The sequence below is a fragment of the Dreissena polymorpha genome, chromosome 5 (genome assembly GCF_020536995.1).
Source record: "Dreissena polymorpha isolate Duluth1 chromosome 5, UMN_Dpol_1.0, whole genome shotgun sequence".
NCBI classification, from domain to species: domain Eukaryota; kingdom Metazoa; phylum Mollusca; class Bivalvia; order Myida; family Dreissenidae; genus Dreissena; species Dreissena polymorpha.
The window spans coordinates 7,425,142-7,451,936 of record NC_068359.1 but is presented as its reverse complement, the minus strand read 5'-3'; the positions used below and the strand labels follow the sequence as shown (position 1 = coordinate 7,451,936).

At 36.0% G+C, this 26,795-nt stretch overlaps 1 protein-coding gene across 1 annotated transcript in view; it reads right to left on the bottom strand.

The window, feature by feature from the left end:
* Nucleotides 1–26,795, bottom strand: part of LOC127831684 (uncharacterized) — a 126,025-nt gene that overhangs the window by 64,321 nt on the left and 34,909 nt on the right. Inside the window, 5 exon segments of the mRNA XM_052356705.1 lie at nt 2,410–2,529; nt 5,296–5,480; nt 6,300–6,916; nt 10,805–10,864; nt 13,458–13,514. Of these exon segments, the coding sequence (XP_052212665.1) occupies nt 2,410–2,529; nt 5,296–5,480; nt 6,300–6,916; nt 10,805–10,864; nt 13,458–13,514 (1,039 nt within the window).

The following is a 26,795-nucleotide window of genomic DNA, read 5'->3' as shown; positions in this document are numbered from 1 at the left end:
TGAACTAGAGAAAGACATTTGCTGGTGAAGTGACTGGGTGGGGCGAACATCAAGATCAACTTGTTCGACGGTAGACAGTGGTTGTCTAGGCTGCATTTCGGCCATAGTTTCGGTGCATGAAGGTGAACAAGAGGAATCTGTTGGATTGTTACATTTACTGGACTGAGCAAGAATGAACACTTTTGCTGCTGTTCAACAGATATGTTGGAATAATTGGTTATGGACTGGACATTTTTTGCCCTGTTATGGCCATGGTTTCAGTGGGTGGAATGTTTGCATTTCGAAGTTTTTTGACCAGGAATTTGCAAACTGAGTGGTTCGTTATTCTCTTGTGCTTGAGAAAGCCGGCGTCTTTTGCCATGGCCTTCAGCATCTGACCTAGCTTGTTGACACCCAATTGTTGACGCAAGAACCACTGGGATGCAGTGTCATTTGTGCGTATTGCCAGGTTGGAAAGATGCTTTGAAGAAAAATCAGATGGACACATATCCGAGTACAGCTTGTAAATTAACACAGGATTTCTTGGTCCAGACGATTGTTTTCTACGGTCAAAGGGGAGCAACTCGAACTGACTTCTTCAAAGGGGAGCTACAACAACAGAACCTATTTGCATAGTGTTAAATTTACCTAATACTAGAGGTTTTAATAAAAATAAATGACAAAAAAAACACGTTTTTTTGCTACTTTTCTTTGTTTTAAGGTCATTAAGATTGACAAACTTTTGAGTGTTTTTATTATTGATGCACTTGGCAAATACAGGTGACGAGGTGCGTGGGAAAAAGTAGTCCAGGTTCAGCAGTTGATGACGTCATTTCGTGCCATTGATTATAGCCTTGCCGTTGATTATAGATGAAATTTAATCAACGGGGCTTTAATCAACCGAATTCGCTGTAAAAGTGGGATAAAATATTTTCCCCTCCTTATTTTCCTAACAAAAATAAACTTTACTACACAATTTTTTTTCATAAAAGCTAAAACTCTATAAACAGTTGAAATCCTACCAAGGCTACATACATTTTTCTGGATAGAAAAAACTTTTTTATGATTGCTCTAATTCCGAAAAACTGAAATACTTACAATTAAACAGCCTGCAGTCGTACCACTGCACATGTACCTACCTGTAGGTGAGGCCAGGTACAAGGCCGTTGACAGTAAGCTTGTTACTGCCTTTCTGCATGTTCCTGTACCTACCTGTAGGTGAGGCCAGGTACAAGGCCATTGACAGTAAGCTTGTTACTGCCTTTCTGCATGTTCCAGCAATGCTGCACATGTACCTACCTGTAGGTGAGGCCAGGTACAAGGCCATTGACAGTAAGCTTGTTACTGCCTTTCTGCATGTTCCAGCAATGCTGCACATGTACCTACCTGTAGGTGAGGCCAGGTACAAGGCCATTGACAGTAAGCTTGTTACTGCCTTTCTGCATGTTCCAGCAGTCATACCACTGCACATGTACCTACCTGTAGGTGAGGCCAGGTACAAGGCCATTGACAGTAAGCTTGTTACTGCCTTTCTGCATGTTCCAGCAATGCTGCACATGTACCTACCTGTAGGTGAGACCAGGTACAAGGCCATTGACAGTAAGCTTGTTACTGCCTTTCTGCATGTTCCAGCAATGCTGCACATGTACCTACCTGTAGGTGAGGCCAGGTACAAGGCCATTGACAGTAAGCTTGTTACTGCCTTTCTGCATGTTCCAGCAGTCATACCACTGCACATGTACCTACCTGTAGGTGAGGCCAGGTACAAGGCCATTGGCAGTAAGCTTGTTACTGCCTTTCTGCATGTTCCACACTGCACATGTACCTACCTGTAAGTGAGGCCAGGTACAAGGCCATTGACAGTAAGCTTGTTACTGCCTTTCTGCATGTTCCAGCAATGCTGAACATGTACCTACCTGTAAGTGAGGCCAGGTACAAGGCCATTGACAGTAAGCTTGTTACTGCCTTTCTGCTTGTTCCAGCAATGCTGCCCTACCTGTAAGTGAGGCCAGGTACAAGGCCATTGACAGTAAGCTTGTTACTGCCTTTCTGCATGTTCCAGCAATGCTGAACTACCTACCTGTAAGTGAGGCCAGGTACAAGGCCATTGACAGTAAGCTTGTTACTGCCTTTCTGCATGTTCCAGCAATGCTGAACTACCTACCTGTAAGTGAGGCCAGGTACAAGGCCATTGACAGTAAGCTTGTTACTGCCTTTCTGCATGTTCCAGCAATGCCTGCAGTCATACCACTGCACATGTACCTACCTGTAAGTGAGGCCAGGTACAAGGCCATTGACAGTAAGCTTGTTACTGCCTTTCTGCATGTTCCAGCAATGCTGCACACGTACCTACCTGTAAGTGAGGCCAGGTACAAGGCCATTGACAGTAAGCTTGTTACTGCCTTTCTGCATGTTCCAGCAAGTACCTACCTGTAGGTGAGGCCAGGTACAAGGCCGTTGACAGTAAGCTTGTTACTGCCTTTCTGCATGTTCCAGCAATGCTGAACACCGCGCACCTGCTTGTCCTTCTCTACCAGGTTACACTCAAAACTGAAATCAGAATGTAACCTCAGCATAAAAACAGGACACATCTAGAACTTTGTCACAAAGGTAAGTAATCCCCCCCCACACACACCATCTCCCTTGCACCCCTGTATCTGCTCAAAGGCAAATAAGGAAAAGTAAACATAGATTTCTTCTCACTTTTTTTTAAAATGAGGACAAAACAAGATAATATTCTTATTTGAATTGGTAAAAATTGACATTTATATCATTTTTGCTATAGCTTTTTTGCTCTTTGTTTAAACAGAACATAAAAATAAATGAAAATCCTATTTTGAAAGCTCCAGGTACGCAAAGCAAACTTATTAGTGTCTGCTGCCAAAAGTCACATGACTGCAATGTGGTTAAAATCTAAATTGCCAGTTTGAGGGGCGTTCAAAATGTTCCACCACTTTTATTTATTGAGAAATATGGTTGTTTGCTGAAAAAAAATCATGTGGGTAAACTGACTGACTAACTCCAATACACCCTTTCTGCTGGTATTAACAAAACTTACAGTAACGAACTTCAATAAAATGTTGCAAATAATATGCCAGTAAAGTGCCTTATTCCACCAAGGTCCTAAATCTGCCACCCAATCCAGATTAGCAATTTACAAACAGTGATATTTTTGTTGTTGGCCTTGATAAATACTGATATCTTATTTTTAACAACTCTGACATTTGTGTGTATTTATAGGGCAATTACATTTTACATTTAAGCCTTATTTGTCTATATGACCCCAAAATGTACAAACATGATACAGGGGAAACCATTCATACACTCCATGCTCTTTTGATGTCTGGAAGCATCATGTGATATCAAAATTGAATTGTCATTAAATGCTTTTTTTCATAACAAGAAAAACTGCAAATTAAAGGATTTTTGTATTTATTGGAATACTGAAAAATTAGAATGTTTACAGTCCTGCATTATCATTTTATCATTGTTATAGAGATAACTCTATCCTACTTCTTCTACTGTACTTATACTATACAGAGTTACGTTTTCTTATCTGCTTAAAATGCAATGATAATTCAGCCAGAAGAGAAAAGGAACTTTGATATTGTCTTGCAGTACATCTCAAGAAGTAATTTTGAAATAAAAAACGAAAAACAAATTATCAGCCTGTTGACAGACTACAGAAAAATGAGGTAGTGCATGTTTGATTTTATAAATTAGTTAATATCATGGTAATCAACAAGTGTATAAATTCATTCCCTCAGACCAATGGCCAGTTTAATGCCTCTGCATATTAATGTTTTTTTTAAGTGTTTAAAGACATTGCAACATTGTAAAAGTACTTGAAAGCCTAAATTACATTTCAAGTCACACTCAGTTAAATAAGTTTATCAAGATTATTGATTTATAATTGTATTCAATCTATCTAGAAAAAAAACATTCCATTGTTTTGCATTAAATACATCACTTTGGAAAACAGATTACATGAAAAACACAATTTTCAAACTTTCAGTTATTTTATTGAACAATGTAGGCAATTAATAATGCTTTTTCATGTATCAAATTCTCAATATCTTTCCAAAATGTGCTTGCATAGTGAACCTAACTGTATTTATGTGAGATTTTGTGTTTCCCCAAGTTTCCCACTTTTTTGTAGTATTGTTAAAATAGCGTCAAACATGTGCATGATTTAGGCACACCAACAGTATACATTATTGCCATGTGGTTATCTACAATCATTATATACCTCTAAAGTTTACATTTTGGATCATTCAGAAAACAATTAATGTACAAACTTTCATAATGTCAGCACTTTCATAATGTAAACAGTTTCATAATGTTAACAGTTTCATAATGTTTAATAATGTAAACAGTTTCATAATGTAAATAGTTTCATTATGTAAACATGTTTAAAACGTAAACACTTCCAAAATGTTGACACTTTCAAAATGTAAACACTTTCATCCTATAATGCTAACACTGACATCATGTTAGCACTTTCATAATTAAATACAATCTATGACTGCCAAAACAATCAATACTTGTATTTGTAAAGTTTGTCACCAAAGACATTATGTAATCAAACGTGATGATTTTTTTTCCATTTATACTTGATGCAAAACACTGAAATTAAAATGTAATTAATTATTGTGAATTGCTTTCTTCGTTATAGTTTCTATTATTATTCATAAACTAACAACTAAGCTGCTGAAACTAAATTTATGATCCATGGCATTTTTTTTCGTTAATGTTATTTGCAGTTAGAAATGCATTATGAATGGCTTACATGCTATGTACCAATGGACATTTTGCACAACAGGAGGTTAACCCTTTCAGTGCGGGAACCGAATTTTGAAGGCCTTTGCAAACAGTTTGGATCCAGATGAGACGCCACAGATTGTGGCGTCTCATCAGGATCCAAACTGTTTCCTATTCTGATAATATTCTTTGAAAAAAATCGAAGAAAATGCTAATTTTAGAAATTCAGCAGATGACATTTTAGCAGACGACAAATTCCCCAGCATGCAAAGGGTTAAAAGGCAATATTGGCACTCTTCATTGCAGAAAGATATCCACATACATTTGTTACTATATACTATATATGTAATTATCGATGTAAAATGATCAATTTTTACCCTATCCATCAGCTCTAATTTATAAACATATCCCTGGGCTTCTTTCTTGATTGCAAGGGTTTAGCCTTCTGTTTTATGGAATAATATTTCAACAAAACCGAGAAAAGGTGAAGATTTTTAAAAGGCAAACTGCAATTTTAGGTGAAATTCCACAATTGAGAGGACATCCTCCCTGTACCTGATGTGGCTGTTGATGCTACTCTGGAATCTCGTGCCGACCACGTTGACCACATACAGCAACAGATCATACACAGGGTCGGGTCTCCGGGGTAGCGACCACTGCACGCGCAGGCCAGTCTTCCCGTGGCTCTCAACCATGATGGAGGGAGCTGGGAGGTCACTCTCACCCTCGCTTGTGATGAACTGGCAATATATGATCATACTTCAACCGCTAGGCAAAATATGATCATACTTCAACCGCTAGACACAGCAATATATGATCATACTTCAAACGCTAGACACAATCTCTTCAGTTTTTGTTAAATAAACCGTAAATTAACCATATAAAGGGTTAATGATTTACAAAAAAGAATCATATCTCTAATGAACTAATATCAGACAAGCCTTCACATTAATGTTTAAAACTTGTGCTTTTAGAATGTGAGTCAAAAATTCAATATTCTACAAATTACATTCATTAGAAAATAGGTGAAGATTTAATATGAATAAAGGAACTATAGCAAATTATGTAAATCTAAGCAGATTAAAGTCTTTACATGAAACTTGACACACTGTGCTAAAGCTACTATCTCATATAAATCATTGAATATGAAATAGTGGCCCTATTTGAAAGTAAAAGCTACCAGAGGAGAATGTTTAATCACTGACTTGACCAATCATGTGTATATATTTGTAGCTGTAAATAAAATCACACTGTGTCATAGTCCATACAATTCACTGTAAACCCATGGACAAACTACTGACAGATGTAGCTCCTAACACCTGCCTCCTATTAACTCATTCAGTGCTGGAACCGAATTGGAAGGCCTTTGCAAACAGTTTGAATCCAGGTGAGACGCCACAGAAAGTGGCGTCTCATCAGGATCCAAACTGTTCGCTATTCTGATAGTATTCTTTGTAAAAAATTCAAAAAAAATGCTAATTTTAGAAATTCAGCAGACGACAGTGTAGCAGATGACAAATTTTCCAGCATACAAAGGGTTAACTACCAAGACTGCTCACCTCTCCCTCGCCAATTCGCCTCAGACTCTCTCTGGTCATGGCAGGCACAGCCACCTGTCGCTCCTCCTCCATTGATTCCTCATTTTTTCGGGCATCCAACTCTACTGCATCCTGTACCTCAATGATCGCCATGGTTGGACGTTTCCTCCTGGGTCTATCAAGAGTCTCTCGTGGGGAAGGACTCGAGTCTGTCTCAGTCTCGCTTGACTCGCTGTCACCTTCCACCTCCACATCACCACGACCTTCATGTATAACACGCATACCTTTACCTCTCGGAGTCTCAAATTCTCTTTGACTGCTCTTTGGGGTCCTTGGAGTCTTTTCTTTTGCCTTTTTTGTCAAATGAGGAGCCAGTGGTTTCTGAGCATCCATGACGACCATGCTGCTGTGGCGGTCATCAGTTTCAGTCTCAGACTCGGTTGCTGTCTCGGACTCTGTCTCAGTCTCGGATTCAGTTTCGTCTTCTATTGAGCCCCTACGTCGTCGTGGCGATATGCCTTTTTCCTGGAGGCTTGGCGGAATGAAGTCGTGGTTCAAAGCCGGTTCGAAGCGCTTTTTCTGTGATTGTGTAAACGTCTGGGTGGATTTCTCGTTGTCATCCGTCATAATACTCTGGTCTGAAGAAAGTTTAAAATATATTTTTAAATTATTTTATAAATATTACAAAATATTAATGCTTGTTGTTGTTTTTTTAAGTTTATAGAAAAGTATATCTCTAAACAATAATGCAGAAAGAATTGAAAATAAAATACTTTGCAAAGAGTTAGTTTCTGGAATTCACATTACGTTTTCCTCCAAATTTTGAAACCTATGTAAAGGTCAATCATCTTGTAAAAACATTTGTTGTATTGACCACTACTGGTATTTCTTGAGTCAAATATCACCACAAAACCATGTATCCACAACCATTGCTATTCTATTCCACACCACTGTGACACATTTAACCAACAGAATAAACTCTACAGACAAATGTTAATACAGCAATGTATTTATACAGAAATCAATAATCATTTAATCCACTCTTCCAAAACTGTGAAAATATTTTTAGCAATATTGTACAACAACAATGAAAATAAAATCATTACAAAAACAATAAAAGAAATTGACAATATGTTAGTGCTTTTAAACATAATCTGCTACTAGTAAAGATGAAAGGCTAACAGATTATGCATAAAGATACCTATACCAAAGTCAAGATAAAGCTTGTTTTAAATATATTATGAAAATAAAATAAATGCAATAGTATGTGGTAATTATGTACTAACTAGAAATGTGTCTGAGACACTGATGCCCCCATAACACTATTTGGACACAAACAAAGCCACTGTATATTATAAAACAGACAAAAAGGGCCAAAACTGGTTGCAGTCAAAATGCCCTTTAATATTAAAAAATTTCTTCCTCACATTCAGCTGGGAAAGTTTGAGCAAAGTCTCAAATAAAGTCTTTAGAGAATTAATAGGAGCTGAGCAAACACACGAACTACATGAAACCGAATAAAGGGTCATAATTGTGCCAAAACTTGTCACAGCCATAATTCGTTTTGTTACCATCATCTGCAAATTAAGGTTATTTAACTGTGACATTTTGAGCAAAATTCACACAGTAGTTAGTGAGAAGTAAAAGAACACAACATTTTGGGACTCAATATTATCAAGTGAAAAAAACAACAACAAAGGTCCATAATTCAGCCAAAACTTGTGCAAGGCTGTAAATCACAGGCGCCACCTCTTTTTTGCAATGTATTGATAAATGAGCCAGAGCTAAATCCAAGGTGACGCTAAGGATCAGATGTTTGGAAATTTTACGAATGATTCTACAGGTTGAATAAGTTTTATTTGATTTTTTAAAATATTTGGCATTATTTTTAAAATTATTTTGAAAACTCAGGTGAATATACATTTGTCGTAGGGAAAACATAATCAACTCAGCCCACACTCCCTTTGTTAAGGTTCGAGCAAAGATCCACCCTGTATTTAATGAGGAGTTGAAAACACAATCTTCACACCATTTTATTTCTATATTGGTAAAACAGACAAAGGGTCATAATTCTGCCATTATTATCAAAGCATGATACCCTTTTTTTCAAATCATCAACACAAGGTCATTCAACTGGAGTTCAAAACACTAGCTTTGGTATGTTTGCATGTACATATGGGCAAACAGACCTACAAGTGCAATGCTTAATTACCCCCCACTCTGTGGTCGCATAAAAATAAACATACATGAAAGAAAAAAGGAAAAATTATGCATTTCTTCTTATTTAAAAAGAAATGCATTTTGTTTACTTGTATGACTTATAAAATGAAAACAACAGGCTTCGTTCTATATCGAGGAATTCAAGACTATGTAAAACTGACAACCTCCATTCTTTACTACTGATATTTCTCGACTTTCCTTTAGTGACATAGTATGCAAGAGCCATTTTCATGTAAAATAAAAAAAAATATGTTTAATCTTCTCTATAAACACTTTCAATTACACATTTCTTATGAAAATGAAATGATAAGTCAGCCATGACAAATACACATTTAAAACTTCACTATAAAAACTGTTAACTGTATTTGTAATTTTACAAAGTGTGCATCAAAAAATGATTTTTTTATTAATATAATATTTGATGAGGATGTTCATTATTAATACTTCAGGACAAATTCATTCAACAATTTTGGAAATCCTGTAAAAAACAATAAAGCAACATTGTTTTCTCAACTACAAAATGTTAGTCCCTGGGAGTTAAACCACCAATCCATTCTTTCCAATAAAGAATAGAGACAGATAAAAAGAAAGTCTGAAAATTAATGAACAGTTTTCTTCAAACATACCGCTTTAACTAAAAAATTTCTTATGTCCTTTGGTACACCTAAGAATGGGTAGGTGATTTCAGGCCCAGACTTGACCAGAGTGGTCTACCTTCTGACAGCCATTTGTTAGTGGGTGGGGTACAGGACTTCCTTTCTTACAGCAATTTGTTAGTGGGTGGGGTACATGACTTACCATCTTCAGTGGAGGTTATTAGAATGGGATGTCCTGCAACAGTTAGATCACCATGGGATGTGCGTGCCAGATGTATTAAAGGACAGTTGCATCAACTTACGTGGGAACTATCTTAAGTGAAATGTTACCACCATAGACAGTTACACAACAAGGTCAATTTGGTATAAATGTCACATAAGGAGCAAACATGTTTTATTTGATTGAAATAATTTATACAAGAAATACCAGTTTTTTAGACTGAATAGATTTTAAATGTATGCATATGTGTAAAACATATTTTCAATTCAGATTGAAAATGTGGCATGCCGTAAGAAAAAACAATCGGCTTTATGCAACTAAGTAAAGTGCCATATCAGATCAGTACGTGCAGCTGACTTGCAAACATTCTTTTGCTTTAGTGTTATTTTTTGTTTCAAGGAAGTCTCTTTAAATATAAATCTACAGTACACATATAAATGATGTCTTGGATTAGACAGGCTCCTCTGATTCGGTATGACACTATATAGATGCATTCATGCTGGTTTCTCCATGACACACTTTATTCAAATTATTACAGTGATACCACAAAGAATGTACAATCAATCTATCAAATATTGCAGCAAAGTGATATCGAAATGAATGCATTTATGATAAATGTATCATTTATCTCAGCAAAATGATTATAAAATCCATAAATGATAAATCTATCATTAATCACAGCAAAAGTATACCAAAAACCATAAATGAAAAATCTATCATTTGTTTTTAAAAAGCTACCACAATGCATACATGATAAATCTATCACTTATTACAGCACCATGATACCACAATATATGCATGATAAATCATCTCTGGTTTTTGTGTAAATTACTAGATCTTTATGTGACAAAACCACATAAGCATTCAGCATTTTGAAAAATAAAATCACCTGGAATATTTGTTAAATAAAAGATAAACTAAAAGCCATTTTAACATGTTACATCCGTTTTATAAAACTGAGGAAAAAGTAGTAATACATGTTAATAGATACATTTTTTTTCTCATTTGTCCAATATCCGCTTAACAAAATAATACATAATTATCCAGTAAAACAACTGCAAACATTATTGAGTACCTAATAAATAAATAAAACTAATAATTTTGAAAAGAATATTTAAAGCAAAAGCATTAACCAGGTAAATTTACAACTTCCAAATCACCAGCACGTTATATATCAGAAAAGGGTCATATCATAAGAAATATAGGGGACAGTGAAAAACTTGTCCTGCCATCTTGTCTGTAATAACTATGATGTATGTCCCAGTTTGTCATTTTATAATCATTAAATTCGTGTTGTTTTTTAATTCATACTTTGTTGGACTTTGTTATTTTTTCATTTAAAGACAACCTGCTTTACAAAATATTACAAAAGACTGAGTTGTACTGAACAATGGACATCACATAATTTTGAATAATTTTACAGACAAAAGGCAAGAACATAATTTTACAGACAACTTCAGGGCAGTGATGAAAACATGTGCAGTTGGTACCCTTTGCGTATCCAATGAAGTTTATTCTTCTAGAATGCACTTGGCCACGTTTTAAATCCGCTGTATAAATAATTAAATAAAACATACACTAAACATGCAAAACAGAAAAAAACTTGTTAGAAAACAAAAAACCTGTAACAAAATATTGGATATAATAAAAATAAACATATCAAATTAGTAACATATACCACCTGAAACATAAATTGTGATATAATTTACATAATAATATACACATGCCTCAACACATCACCACTTTTTTATATATAGTGCATACAAAAGTAGTTCCATGCATGTGTGTAGTGATACCGCGATCTCCATGACAACATTCGATCACAAACCTGCACTGTCATTTACTCCACCCATTGCAGCAGCGTACACAGCAATGGATTGCAGTTTGGCCATTTCTTCACGAGGGTTTTTATTTCCCCCTCTCAGAGCCGTGTTATCCTTATCTTGTGCTCCCAAGCCCCTTTCTTTATTTCTCTTTGGCCGTCGAAATTCCTCAGGAATATCATCATCATTGTTTCTTCCTGATGGGCTGTACATTGTATTGCGGCTTTTGCGTTCGTCACTTTTACTCCTTTTTCTGCTAGCATTCTTTATGCTATGGTATGGCTCACCATTCTGTGCTTGATCATCTGTATTTCTTGTCTCTTTTCTGTCCTGTGGCCTTCTATGATACCTATAATCCTTTTCTGTTCAACCCTCTGTACTTAGGTGGACCTTCCACAGTGTTATCATACAGTTGCAGATAGCGATCTTCATTCGGACTGATGGGTCTTCTTTGATAATCATCTGATGATCTTTGATGCCATTGATTCTGCCAAGGCAAACCCTTGGGCACAAGCATGTACTTTTTTCCATGTGGCGTCATCTCATACTCAGCTTCTTCGTACTCATCATAATCATATTCTGGAACTCTCGCCCTAGAAAATATTCCGTGTCTATTTCTTTCCCTCTGAATATCCTCTGCATAACAAGATCGATCAGTTTCCACATTCCTAAAATTTTCATCTCTTGGGTCAAAGCCACGAGGGGTCCAACCCATATTGTAACCATAGTAATGAGACTGCCTATAATCATCGCTGGGTTCATAAAGATTTTTGGACTCCCTTCCAGGGTTCCATCTGGCCGGCGGGCCCCAAGGACTGTATTCCTGGTGGTTTCCTTCAGGCGTCAGGTCAATTTCAGAATCATATCCAGAGGTGGGATAGACAGAGGAACGCCTTCTCTGCTGCTTCAATGGCTCTGAGGGTGGCGGTGGCTGCTTTATAAACCCGCCCCTCCTAACTGGCAGATCTTTCATTTGCCTTATGTTTGAGATGATATTCTGTGCATTGCTCACCCTGGTCTGTTTCAATTTGCTATCTCTGACAGTATCAGGTGCCTTTAATTCTATATCCCGCTTCTGTGAGAGAGCCTCAGAAAATGCATTTGTTGTTTTGATGTAACTCTTTAAGCGCTTCAAGTTGACTTTGATTGGTTGTTTACCCTTTAAGAACTGACCTCCAATTGCAATTCGAAGAATTTTCTCCTGTTTTAGGAATTTTAAAATGATTTGACACACAGTTTTAAAGGTCAAAGCCCTATTCTGTTTCTGCTCTTGCAGGTTTAGGCCTTTGAGAGTGGCCATCTTGCCTTCAGCAATCATCAATGAGTTTTTCTCTCCCTGCAAATTCTTTGGCACATGTGTTTCCAAGGAACTTCTACCTTGGTTACCATCCTCACTTCCCTCCTCTCCAAGTGACCTTGACCTTTGACCTCCATATTTGTATGACACTGAATCTGACTGTTTCCTAGATTTCCCACCACTACTTGATTCTACGAGAAAAAATTAATATGTGTTCTTATTTATTTAAAACTTGATATGTTTCAGTGTAGACTTCATCTTTAGATTTCAATTATATATTTGATTCCTACCTCCCAAATTTCTTCACACATTTCTTACACTAAGTAAGTCTTTAAAATAAGTATGCTCTGGCTATTTTCTATATATGTATGTAATGTATTATTTATCAAATTATTAATAGCTAATACTATATAAAACAAGTATTTATAATTTGTATGACTTTGTTCTTCACAAGTAGCCAAAATAAAAACCCTTTTATTCACAAATCAGTCACTATTTGTTCAAACTTTAATGTAAAACAATCTTTCACAGGTTCATCACTCTATTTATATGAACTCTGTTTAAACACAGAGGCTATGGAAACTCATATGTCTATTCAATATTTGCCACACTACTAATATTAGGGTATCTCATTAATTATTCATTCTACAACATCAGCCAATATCTTTGAAAATATAATTTTCCAGATTTCTTAATTGTATTATTCATATTAACACAATGTAGTACTACATTAAGAAAATGACAAATTATATCCACGAAATTCCAAGATGGAGCCAGTATAGTAACAAAATAAAGTTTTGGCAGACACAAAATGGTTTGGATTGTACCTAGTGCATGGTTTGGACTGTACCTAGTGCATGGTTTGGACTGTACCGAGTGCTTTCATAAAGAATGATATACTACAATGGAAAAGGCCAACATTAAAGAAGCTTTTGAAAAATCCTTTGTTCTAGGTCAGTCTCAGAACATGTTTGGTTATCATTTCACCAAGCAGCAGACAAGAGCATTCTGATTGGTTGTTACCTTTGTATCTCTGCTGCTCCAGTGACTGCTCTGGTGGTGCCCTCTGTCTTTGCTCATCTGAACAAGGGAAATAATGTCTTATTAAAGTGCAATTGTCATCATTACTATGGATTTTAATAACACAATAATTGAAACTATACTTTACTTGAAGTTGAAATCCCAAATTTCATTAGAGCATTATTTTCATACACTATGGGCTTTACAAAATAATAGCCTTGCATACGCTAAAAAAATACTTTTTTTTTTTAATTTGCGTAAGATAAAAATTGGAAGACATTATTTATAATGTATTGAAAAAATCCGCATTTATGATGGCTTGATTTTCTTAGGTAAGATTTTATTGTAATAAGATTTCTTAAAATGATAGAATTGTGAAAAACATGTGCTTAAAATAATAAAACATAAACAACACAAAATAAGATATTTTTCAGTGGTCTAGAAGTTTGTGAACTCCCACCAACTTTTAGGAAACAAAGTTCAACTTTATATGGAAATTTGAAATAAAAGTGTAAATGTAGTGTTACATAGTCCCCAAATAACTTAAAGAATAAAAAATCTCAACACAATAAATAAATAAATATTCACATTAAACATGGTAAGTCATAAACTAAATATAATGTAATTCTGTCTATTTCAAAGCACAAATGTAAAGCAATTCACAAAGGTCACACATTTGAGCAAAACATGATGTATAAACATGATTAAGTTTGAATAAGCTTTGCAAATGACAGACGATAAACAAATTGAAGATTGAAACTAACATTAGCTATTAGTGAAAGTCAATAATAAAAAACTGTTCATTAAATTAATAAATAATATTTATCTGAAGCAATAATGATTTAAAGCTGACTTAATTGTTGCTCAAAAACAAGAAACCAACCCCTGGTAGTATTGTTTTAAGGTGAATGAGATTATATCAACAGCAGGCCCAGCGGAAACAGAGCTGTTAACTACGATTCCAAAATAGCACATACACGCCTCACAACATCACCATCCTCCATGTCTATAAACCAACATCTAACTACAAAGACAAGGATATTGCACAGTTATATGAAGAACTAGAGCCCATCATACTTAAGGTCCAGTGGAAAGACATCCTGATTGTCCAAGGTGACCGGAATACCAAGGTTGGACCAGAGGCCTATCAAGACTGGTCTGGGACAGTAGGTAGATTAAGCTTATGAGAGACCAACAACAGAGACTTCTTGAGTTTGCCAGAAGCCACCGACTTACCCTGGTCAAAATTTTACCCCATACAAACTGTCCAGAACAGGGACTTGGCATGCTCCAAAAAGGGCAATTACACAACAAGATCAATTTCATACTGGCACCCAACGGTTCAAGTACAGCATCAACAATACAAAGATAACAATGTTCCTGGGGCAGACATCTGCAGTGACCATCACTTAGTGCGTGCTCATAACCATTTGTTTAAGTAAAAGAACAAGTACATCACCAAGCTCCTCGTGTTAGATTTAGCTTGAAGAAACTAAAAGATCCAGAGATAACAGAGGCATTTCAAGCACAGATAAGTTTGCAGCCCGGAACATCCTAAACAATGACATCAACACCATAACCAATAACATCAAGGATGTCCTACTGTCATCTGCCAAAGAAGTTCTTTAGGTAGAAAAAAGGATGAACAAGCCATGGGTCAGGACCAAGATCATGCACCTCTGACAAAAGAAGAGATCTGAGTACACCAGCCTGGATTCTAGGACAGAAAATCAAAAAGCGAACAGGGAGTTGAGAAACAAGATGAGAGAGACCAAGGAGGAGTGGATTTAGGAGCAATTTATCAACATTTATTCAACAAAAAGTTGACCACAGGCCACAGGCCTACAGCACCCTCAGCACCTAATGAAGATCAGTCAGCCTAAGGCCAGTGTTATAGCAGATGCTGATGGGAACCTCAGAGAGTGCCGCCATCGTTAACAGGTGGACTGAATAATGTGGCAACCTCTGTAACTTCCCACTTCAACCAGACTCCAATCACCTTGAGAACAATACTTCACCAAAAGCAGATGACGAAAGTCTGTCCATAATTCAGGACAGAGTTGGAGGAGGCAGTGTGCAGGAACATCTTCCAGACTGTCCCTTCTGAGCTGATTAGGCACAAAGGAAAGGCAACAACTGCAACAATTACTGCACTATGCCAAAATATCTAGGCGGAGAAGAAGTTGCCCAAGGAGTTGACCCAGTCTCTGGTCATCCCCCTACCAAACAAGGCAACCTCAAGCTGTGCGAGAATTACCACACCATCAGCCTGATCAGCCATCCCTGCAAAGTCATGCTTCACATCATCCTCAACAAATGATTTAAGTAGTTAGGATAAGGAACCGAATGAAGAAAAGCAGGCTTTATTTAGAGCTGGGAGGAACACAGTTTCTCACGTAACACAATCACTTACGCTGACAAAAAGGACGAATTCTGAAGTCTTTGAATGGTTGCTAACAATAAAACATAAGTTTTTATACTTTTCATCATGCCTTAAGCGTTCAGGCCAATATTATAATAAACAGAAGAAGAATTAGTAGAGAATAAGCATTAATGACAAAAAAAAGGTAAAATGTTATTTATTGATTTTCAAAGACAATTCTACAATTACACACAGCAAGAAATTTAAGCAACCACAATTCTGCAATATGAACAATAGTGTTAGGAGAGTGTTATTTTATTGCTAAGCATGATTATTATAAAACTCAAGAAAATCAAGAGTCTTCAATCAATATGAAAAGTTGTGAGAATGTTAATGTTTTTTCCACTCATTTTACCAATTACCTAAACCAGATGCATCATACATGACAGGGGGAGGGCGGGACTCCTTGGCAAGCAGGAGTGATCTACCTTGCCCCTGACTGGGTGGAGTTTGCCTTCCCTTAGCAGAAGACTCCCACACAACAGGCGGAGTTTTCAGTGATTGACGTGATCTGTGGGAGTACTCATCAGGCGAAGGAGTGCATTTGCGGTGTTTTGGGGCGTGAATATGCAGTGAAGACTGAGAGTGCTGGGTCTCGTTTAGTATGTGTGAGATACGAGATTCATTGAGCCTGCTGGATGCTGTCACAAAGTAAACAGAGCAGGGTTTTTGCTTAAAGGAAAATACCAAATAAGTTTATTTCAGTTTCAGGTGTTGTTTTTGTAAAGCATACTCAATAAAATAGTTGTACCGTAATTACTCTATGTTTTCGGACACGTAAAAATAATTATTTCTTTTCATGTCCGAAAACTTAGATACAAAAAATATTCACAAAATACAGTTGTCCGAAAACTTAGAGTCCAAAATTGAAGTGTCCGAAAATAGCATCAATTGTATCAACGACTACCAGTAATAGCACGCGCTTGTAAAATACCATGCCGCAAAGTATAAATTAAAGTTATATATGTTTGCACTGCATTTTAAATTATTTTAAATGCTTCATTTATGTGACAGAAAGTTACTACAAGTTTGTACTTTGACTAAACGAGTTCAAAGATGAGCATGTGATGTACCAATACACGCTAGTATGAACCTGTAATTAACGCAATACAAAAGCAAACTATGAATTCTTTGTTTGTTCATTTCAGAATTTGTTGTCTAACACCTTCCATTGTTCGTAAAACTTGCAATAGGGTGCATCACACTTCGAAGCGTTTAGTATTTGTCGCAGTTATATTACTGAGATGGGGTAGTACCATTGCGGTAGATATTGGAACTGTTAATTGGCACTACCCCTGGTTATTGTCATAACGCTTATGCTATCGGGCGAAACCATTGTTTAATACCGGTTTACAAGGTTATTTACCCAATAACGCATATGTAATGGTCCGTTGCCTTCAGGCATGCACCATCCATGTTTTATGATGTTAATCTGGTTGTAAAACCCCATGATCGAAGTGTCATTAGATATCGAAAACAGGACCGAAATTTGGTAAAATATCGGTGTAAAATTCACTGTCCGAAAACTTAGAGACATTAATTATGGACGAAAACTCGTGTGTCCGAAAATAAAGAGTCACGAAAAATAATTATTTTTGCTTAAAAAGGGGGTGTCCGAAAACTTAGAGTGTCCGAAAACATAGAGCTATTACGGTACACTGCATTTAAGACTTAAAGTTCTTTAGTATGTTTATGGGAATGTATGTCTGTAAATTTCATGTGGTGAACTGGTAATATAAACAAATCTAGTTTAAACAATGTGACATTATTTTTCATATTTCAAACCTCGTTGTATTATCATATAATAACAATCATATGTAGAGAACAAGCACAAAAACAACAAGAACTTTGTCAAAACAAGATATGTGTTTGTCAGAAACACTATGTCCCCTTCTGCGCCACTTTGAAGCTATATATTTGACCTTTGACCTTGCAGGATGACTTTGACCTTGACCTTTCACCATTCAAAATGTGCAGCTCCATGAGATACACATGCAAGCCAAATATGAAGTTGCTATCTTCAATATTGCAAAAGTTATAGCAAAATGTTAAAGTTGTGGCAAACAAACACACCAACAGACAGGGCAAAAACAATATGTCCCCCACTATAGTGGATGGGGGACATAAAAACCGGTACTTTTGTCAGCTATATTTAAGGTTAAATAACTAAAAATGTGTTGAACACTTGGAATGAAAAAGATGTCTACACTTCATGGTGAAGTTTCAATTTAATCAATTGAAAACAAAAGCTTTGTAACAGACCCAATAGCAGGCCCCTACCTAGTTGCTGTTGTTGGAATGAGAACAGGAGCTCCATAAGTTTTACAAACAGTGCTCAAAAACCTTTAATTAACGGACCAATGCAGATGAATCACTTATTTATGTAACCATAGCAAATCTCAATATTGGTCTGACAAAAAATTATATGAAATAGAAAATTGACCGTATGGCTCTGTATCCACATTCCCAGTTTCATCAACCAAATCTAAGTACCATTTATGTTGTCACATGATGCAGATTTTTGCTTTCACTCACTTCTGTAACCATAGAAACCACATTTTTTGTCTGACAAAAAAACATAAATGATAAGCATATTCCCCATATGGCCCTCTATCAACAAACTGAATCAACCAAACTTATGTACTCATTGCATCCATAAACATACCAACCAAATTATTGTTCTGAAAAAGTGCATATTTAAATATAATATGGCCCACTATTCATATTACCAAGTTTCAGCAGCCTTGCTTGGATACTTTTTGAGGTATAAAAGCATCCTGATTTTTAGTTTTCAATTCTTTCCCTTTACAAAGCAACCACATTTTTTTCTGACAAACAAAACTGAAACAATATGAATATTCCCCATTTGGGCCTCTATACACATACCAATATCCATCAACCTAGCTTAACAACTTTTTGAATGATTGCAGGATCCATATTTTGACTGACACATGGAGATACTGAGAGACAGACACATGCACAGACCAGATGTAAACCTATTGTCCCACCCAGTTACACTGGTAGCAGACAAATAAGGAACAAACATTTGAAATTTTTTGTTGACCAACCAACACAATGACTGCTGTGTTTAAAATAAATAAATATTGGGAATCACATTGACTTGGAAATTGGTTCAACTTATAAATCTGGATAGGGAAATGAACTAAATGTTGTGATTTATTTAATTAGAAAAATGTGTTGTTGACAACTTTCAATTGGAATTGTATGCTGTCATTTGAGAAAAATATATACTTTGAATGTAGCAGAAGTTTTTGTGTGTGATGGAAATAACAAAAATGTGTTTATTCTACTCATAAAAAAAAATAATAAATAATGTATATCATGATGATTGTGCAATCTAATTCAAACAGTGAAGGAAGGCAAACACCAGCACAGGTGAGTTGCCACTACTCACTGTCCATGGCGGGCAGGTATCCAGACCCCTGGCTGATGTCCAGGTATTCTAAATATAGCTCAGCCTCGTCAAATCGTGCCTCTTTCACAGGAAGTTGTATCTCTGAGGTGTTGAGGGGCAGACTGACTTCCAGTGTGTTGGACATCAACACCTCTTCTGTGTCTGGCGATAATACAAGTTTATAGCTTATATCACTGAAAACATGCTATGGGATATATAATCTACCCTCCTTGGGTCAAAACCCTAAGAAAAGTTTGTAGATTATTGGAAAAGAGATAATATATATGATCACCACTCTAGGAAAACAGGGTCTAATGCGTGTGGGTAGTCATCTTACTTTAAACCAGTTTAGATGGAAAGTGTGTCCCTGATTAGCCTCTGCATATTGCACAGGCTTATATGGGTCCACACTTCATGCACATGCATTAAGACTCTCTGCATATTGCGCAGGCTAATGTGGGGCAACACTTCATGCATTAAGACTCATCCTCCCAGAGAGTTGTTCACATATATTTACTTGACACAAATTTTCATGGATTTTCATGGTTCAGCTTAATGCCATGAGTTCAAACGTAATTTAACCAGGCTGCCGACCACCAGTAAGACTTGACATGAGTTCAAACGTAATTTAACACACAAATTTTAAAAAAATACATTGTTTCAGCTTTTAGGCCAATATGATTAAGCCAGGAATTTGACATCCAACAACTATGCCAAAGTGTAAGAATCAAATGTCAACATTATTTTAATAAATCCACAGTTTTTGCAGACACATTGTCTTTAACAACTAAACCTACATACGTCAAAACCCATAAAAAACATTAAGCATAGGAATGTATTTTCAATTTGGGTCATTTAAATAATAAAGACCTTGTATTTTTAATTGCTTAATAGATTTTAAAGGGAATCTCTGCAAACGGTCAATTCAACTCAACAAATTTAGAACATCAAACAATGGAGAATAAAGTGATCCCAAACTGAATCCTTTATTAACCCTTTGCATGCTGGGAAATTTGTCATCTTCTAAAATGTCGTCTGCTGACTTTCTAAAATCATCATTTTCTTTACTTTTTTTCAAAGAATACTATCAGAATAGCAAACAGTTTGGATCCTGATGAGACGCCACGTTCTGTGGCGTCTTATCTGGATCCAAACTGTTTGCAAAGGCCTTCAAAATCCGGTTCCCGCACTGAAAGGGTTAACATACAGGTCAGTTTATTACAGATCTAACTTATTTAATAACTTTTGAGTAAACATGTTAACATTATCTTGATATTTTCTGTTTATAAATTAAAATTATGTATTAAGCCATCAGGAATGCATTTGTGTCGGAATAAAGTTGGTCAATTCATCATATATGGGAAAGAGCTCAAAACACGTGGACAATTTATTTTTTTTGTTTTAATATACAAACTTAAATTTTGCATTCACAAAAAAACAATTATATAAAAATTTGTTTCAATTTGAATGTTTAAATCCTGAATCATGTTCTTTTTTTTCAAATTGCCTTCAATAGTTCTCATTCTCAGATCTGTTTTCTTATCAGGAAAACTATATATTATCATGTCAGACTCAAATCTACTTGAAAGCAATTCTTACGTCTTTCTAAGGCAAACATAGAAATATGAGTTTTAAAGAAACTAAATTTAATGATAAGGAAACTGCCAAAAAGAATTATACAACAGAATACAATAATAAAACCATGCAATGGGATTTTCACAGTTTTCACGAAAAACAAACAGACAAACACAAACTTATAATCAGAAAATGCATGCTTCAAACATTAAAGCCTGTAGTCATAAAAGCTGTTCCAATCATATAGTCATACAAATTGTTTGAATCATAAAGTCATAAAAGCTGTTCCAATCATACAGTCATAAAAGGTATTCCAACAAGAGGGCCATGATGGCCCTGAATCGCTCACCTGACTAACCAAATACAATCCCAACCCAGATTTCATCAAGATAAACATTCTGACCAAATTCATAAAGATTGGATTGAAAACTGTGACCTCTGAAAACTGTGACCTCTATTGTCTATGCAAGGTTTTTCTATTATTTGACCTAGTTTTTGACCTAGTGACCTAGTTTTTGACCCCAGATAACCCAAATACAACCCAACCCAGATTCCATCAAGATAACAATCTGACCAAATTTCATAAAGATTGGATGAAAAACTGCGACCTCTATTGTCTACACAAAGTTGTTCTGTTATTTGAGCTAGTTTTTGACCTAGTGACCTAGTTTTTGACCTCAAATGACCCAATACAATCCCAACCCAGATTTCACCAAGATAAACATTCTGACCAAATTTCATAAAGATTGGATGAAAACTGTGACCTCTACTGTCTACACAAGCAAATTGTTGACAGACGCACACACGCACGCACCCACATACCGATGCTGGACATCACACGGTCACATAAGCTCACCATGTCACTTCGTGACAGGTGAGCTAAAAATGTAGTCATAAAAGCTGTTCCAATCATATAGTCATAAAAGGCCTTCCAAAATATAGTCATAAAAGCTGCTCCAATCCTACAGTCATAAAAGGTATTCCAATAATATAGTCATAAAATCTGTTCCAATAATATATCCATAAAAGCTGTTCCAATCATACAGTCATAAAAACTGTTCCAATGATTCAGTCATAAAAACTTTTCCAATCATACAGTCATAAAAACTGTTCCAATGATTCAGTCATAAAAGCTTTTTCAATCATACAGTCATAAAAGCTGTTCCATACATGCCAGAATTTTTTAGGTCCAAAGCGGGACATTCCATAAAAAATTGTCGGGACACCTAAACGATCTATCATTCCACCTTTACTGAAGTCAGTATAGTACTAACAAAAACTCTTGATACTTTTATTCAAGACATAAAACATCTGATATGAAGTATGAAATCTTAAACATAACAATAACAGTTTTATTAAATAAGACAATAGCAAACAACGAAGATAATATTCATCTTTTTAGAGTACAAAATCTGGAACATTACAACAACAATACTCATTATATTACTTTCAATGGCAAACATTAACGCAGGGGAGGCTATCCAGTACAGTACGGGTTACAGTAAACTATCTTCCGAACAGTTACATCAGCTTGACACGGAATGCGCGGCCGTACACATTTCCGTGGTAGGTTTTTGGTGGAAGCAAACCGTCTTTGTGTTCATTTTCACTGCCAACAACGCCTCAACCGTTCTATGGCCCAGATTTTCACAAAAACACAAGACAAGATGGGTACCACTTTTACTGTTTGTTGCGATGTTTTTTAAGCATGTATCCATGCGCAGCTTGTACTTGTCAATTGTCGCGGCTTAATTGGAGTAGGGTCAAACTGTCATGCATAGCACCTCGTTGTTTTTAGCTAAATTGGAGTAGAGTCAAACTGTCATGCATAGCACCTCGTTGTTTTTATTACAATTACACCCAATTACACTAGACAGGATTGGTATCACTTATTGGACTGTTTGTTGCGATTTTGGTATATTACACATTTGGATTATCCCGCTATTTTGGAACTGAACATTGAATGTAAAAGACTCATTAATGACGTAGAGTTAATTTTACAAAACAATTGTTTTGTAAACCGTTTCAAACAAAGACAAAAACAAACACATTTTCAAACATTTATTTCATTATAATACAACTATCAATAGCAATAAGCGACCACTATCTTGAAGACCACCATGGTGTGAATGCATGATAAAATCAATAATTAGCCGATAAATCACTGATAAGGTGTCATAAACAACACTGGTACACACGAAAAGTAGAATCGGATTGTTTAATTGGGGGCAATAAAGGGATTAGCGGTGGTAAGTGTTAGCGAAACAGAGCTTGAATAGCGAATTTTATTGGGAACCTATAGACCTTTATCGTTTTTTACGAATGTCGGGAAAAATCGTCTCATATCCGGACGCCGGGACAAAGGGCCAAAAAGCGGGACTGTCCCGCCGAGATCGGGACGTCTGGCATGTAAGAGCTGTTCCAATCATACAGTCATGAAAGATGTTTGAATTATATAGTCATAAAAGCTGTTTGAATCATACAGTCATAAAAGCTTTTCAAATCATACAGCCATAAATGCTATTTGAATCATTTAACCATAACAGCTGTTTTAATCATATGATCACAAAAGCTGTTTGAATCATACAGTCATAAAGCTGTTCAAATCATTCAGCATAAAGCTGTTTGAATTATAGTCATAAAAGCTGTTTGAATCATATAGTCATAAAAGCTGTTGAAAATCATATAGTCAAAAAAGCTTTTTACATCATACAGCGATTAAAAGCTGTTTGACTCTTACAACCATAAAAACTGTTCCAAGCATGAAGTAATATAAGCTGTTCCAATCATACAGTCATAAAAGTTGTTCCAATCATAGAGTCATAAAAGCTGTTTGAATCATAGAGTCATAAAAGCTGTGTGAATCATACAGTCATAAAAGTCGTTTGACTCATACAGTCATAAAAGCTGTTTGTATTACAACCATTACAGCTGTTTGAATAATCAGTCAGGCAAACAGATAAAATAGAATGTTCTATCTTCAAAGTACAATGCTTTCTACTAAAATAGACCAATATCAAGGGTGTGATTTAAGAGAAGTCAGAATATCAAGGGTGTGTTTGAAGAGAAGTCAGAATATCAATGGTGTGATTGAAGAGAATTCAGAATATCAAGGGTGTGATTGAATAGAAGTCAGAATATCAAGGATGTTATTGAAGAGAAGTCAGAATATCAAGAATGTTATTGAAGAGAAGTCAGAATATCAAGGGTGTGATTGAAGAGAAGTCAGAATATCAAGGGTGTGATTGAAGAGAAGTCAGAGTCGAGGACAATTCTGTCGAAAGATTTAGGACAACAAGATAAAATAAACATACAAATAAACACATCTAGTTTAACTATTAGGACTTTAGCAAGATTTCTTTCTCAAAACATTTTTTAACTTCTCATACTTAGGCTTCAAATTTAGCAGTATTTATTGGGGGTGAATTCGTAAATGTTCCTCAATTTGTCTCTTAATCAATGTGAACATTGCTGGCAATCTTTCATTTTTGCTGAATGATTACTTCCTAAAGATGGTACGCACTTTTACCACGGGATAATTGCAATATTCTTATTCCCTGCTATACATATCCCTCTGGGTTGCTGTAACCACTGTACTCATTAAAAGCTTTAAGTATTCAAGAAGAACCAACGGAATCAGCTGTTCACGATTAGTTTTTTACAATGGAGAAACTTTGTCTTTCCAGGAAAGGCCTATTGCCTTAACCCTTTGCATGCTGGGAAATTTGTCGTCTGCTAAAATGTCGTCTGGCAAGAATTTCTAAAAATTAGCATTTTCCTTCTATTTTATTTTCAAAGAATACTATCAGAATAGAAACAGTTTGGATCCTGATGAGACGCCACGTTCTGTGGCGTCTCATCTGGATCCAAACTGTTTGCAAAGGCCTTTAAAATTCGGTTCCCGCACTGAAAGGGTTAACCATTCAGACACTTGGATTGCTTTCATATCTATATCTGCAATTATAGTTGCTAGCCATTCACATTTAAAATAAGATTTAAACTGATTTGTCAATCACCATAGATTTGGGTGATAATCGATCAAAACCCTCACACCCTTCTGGTACAAGTTTTACATGAATCTCAGAAATGTCCCCAGGAAAAGTAAATCCGCTAAACATGACTCCCCTGAATATAAGGGTTTTCAGGAAAAACAATAGATCTGGCAACGCAACAACACAAAATCTACACTAAAATTATATTCCTGGTTTTATAAGCTATTTACCCCCTTTTTGGCACTTTCTGTCAAAACAAATAAAAAAAGTATGACAAATGTTAAACTTTCAACAAAAAGCACACATTTTAGAAACACTTGATGGTTTCTTTAGATTGCTCCATCAAACGATTTTTACTTAAATCAAACTGATAAAAAACAAAATGGCCATGCAAAACTAAATTTAAATGTGCATTTTAAAATAAGCGCGAACAATATAATAAATACTGCATTGCGGTCTACAAATAAGTTTCATAATAGTTAAATGACATTATTTTTTTAACTTTAAACTAAGAAGGTGATAAAACATGGATTGAAAGTTTACTTCATACTTGGTAGTGAAACACTGGTAATGGACTTAACACATAAATTACAGATGATATGCTTGTTTTACTAAATTATCTATATTTGATTTCATTATATGCTGAAAATATTCTAAATTCTCATCATTAAACAGTTTCACTGCAAAAATTATTAACTTTACCCCTTGTTATTTGTTCCTGTTTGCACCCCCCTACAGTATGGGGTTGAGGGGGGCGGGGTAAGGACCTACCTTGAGGTACAGCCACCACATACACCTTGTAGGGTTTCTCCAGCTCACAGCTGCCAATCACCACCTTGCAACGGTTGCTCTTTGGGTCTGGGACAAGCTAAAAATAACAACAGTAGTCAGTATAAGCACTCCAATGACTGTCAATGGGAAGTGTAGCGGTTGATATAAAATAGCATAGACAGTTTGGTATCTACATGACTGTCAATGGGAAGTGTAGCGGTTGATATAAAATAGCATAGACAGTTGGCATCTACATGACTGTCAATGGAAGTGTAGCGGTTGATATAAAATAGCATAGACAGTTGGTAATCTACTGACTGTCAATGGGAAGTGTAGCGGTTGATATAAAATAGCATAGGACAGTTGGTATCTACATGACTGTCAATGGGAAGTGTAGCGGTTGATATAAAATAGCATAGACAGTTGGTATCTACATGACTGTCAATGGAAGTGTAGCGGTTGATATAAATTAGCATAGACAGTTGGTATCTACATGACTGTCAATGGGAAGTGTAGCGGTTGATATAAAATAGCATAGACAGTTGGTATCTACATGACTGTCAATGGAAGTGTAGCGGTTGATATAAAATAGCACAGACAGTTGGTATCTACATGACTGTCAATCGGAAGTGTAGCGGTTGATATAAAATAGCATAGACAGTTGGTATCTACATGACTGTCAATGGGAAGGGTAGCGGTTGATATAAAATAGCATAGACAGTTTGTATCTACATGACTGTCAATCAGAAGTGTAGCGGTTGATATAAAATAGCATAGACAGTTGGTATCTACATGACTGTCAATGGAAGTGTAGCGGTCGATATAAAATAGCATAGACAGTTGGTATCCAAATGACTGTCAATGGGAAGTGTAGCGGTTGATATAAATAGCATAGACAGTTGGTATCTACATGACTGTCAATGGGAAGTGTAGCGTTGATATAAAATAGCATAGACATTGGTATCTACATGACTGTCAATGGGAAGTGTAGCGGTTGAATATAAAATAGCACAGACAGTTGGTATCTACATGACTGTCAATCGGAAGTGTAGCGGTTTGATATAAAATAGCATAGACAGTTGGTATCTACATGACTGTCAATCGGAAGTGTAGCGGTTGATATAAAATAGCATAGACAGTTGGTATCTACATGACTGTCAATGGAA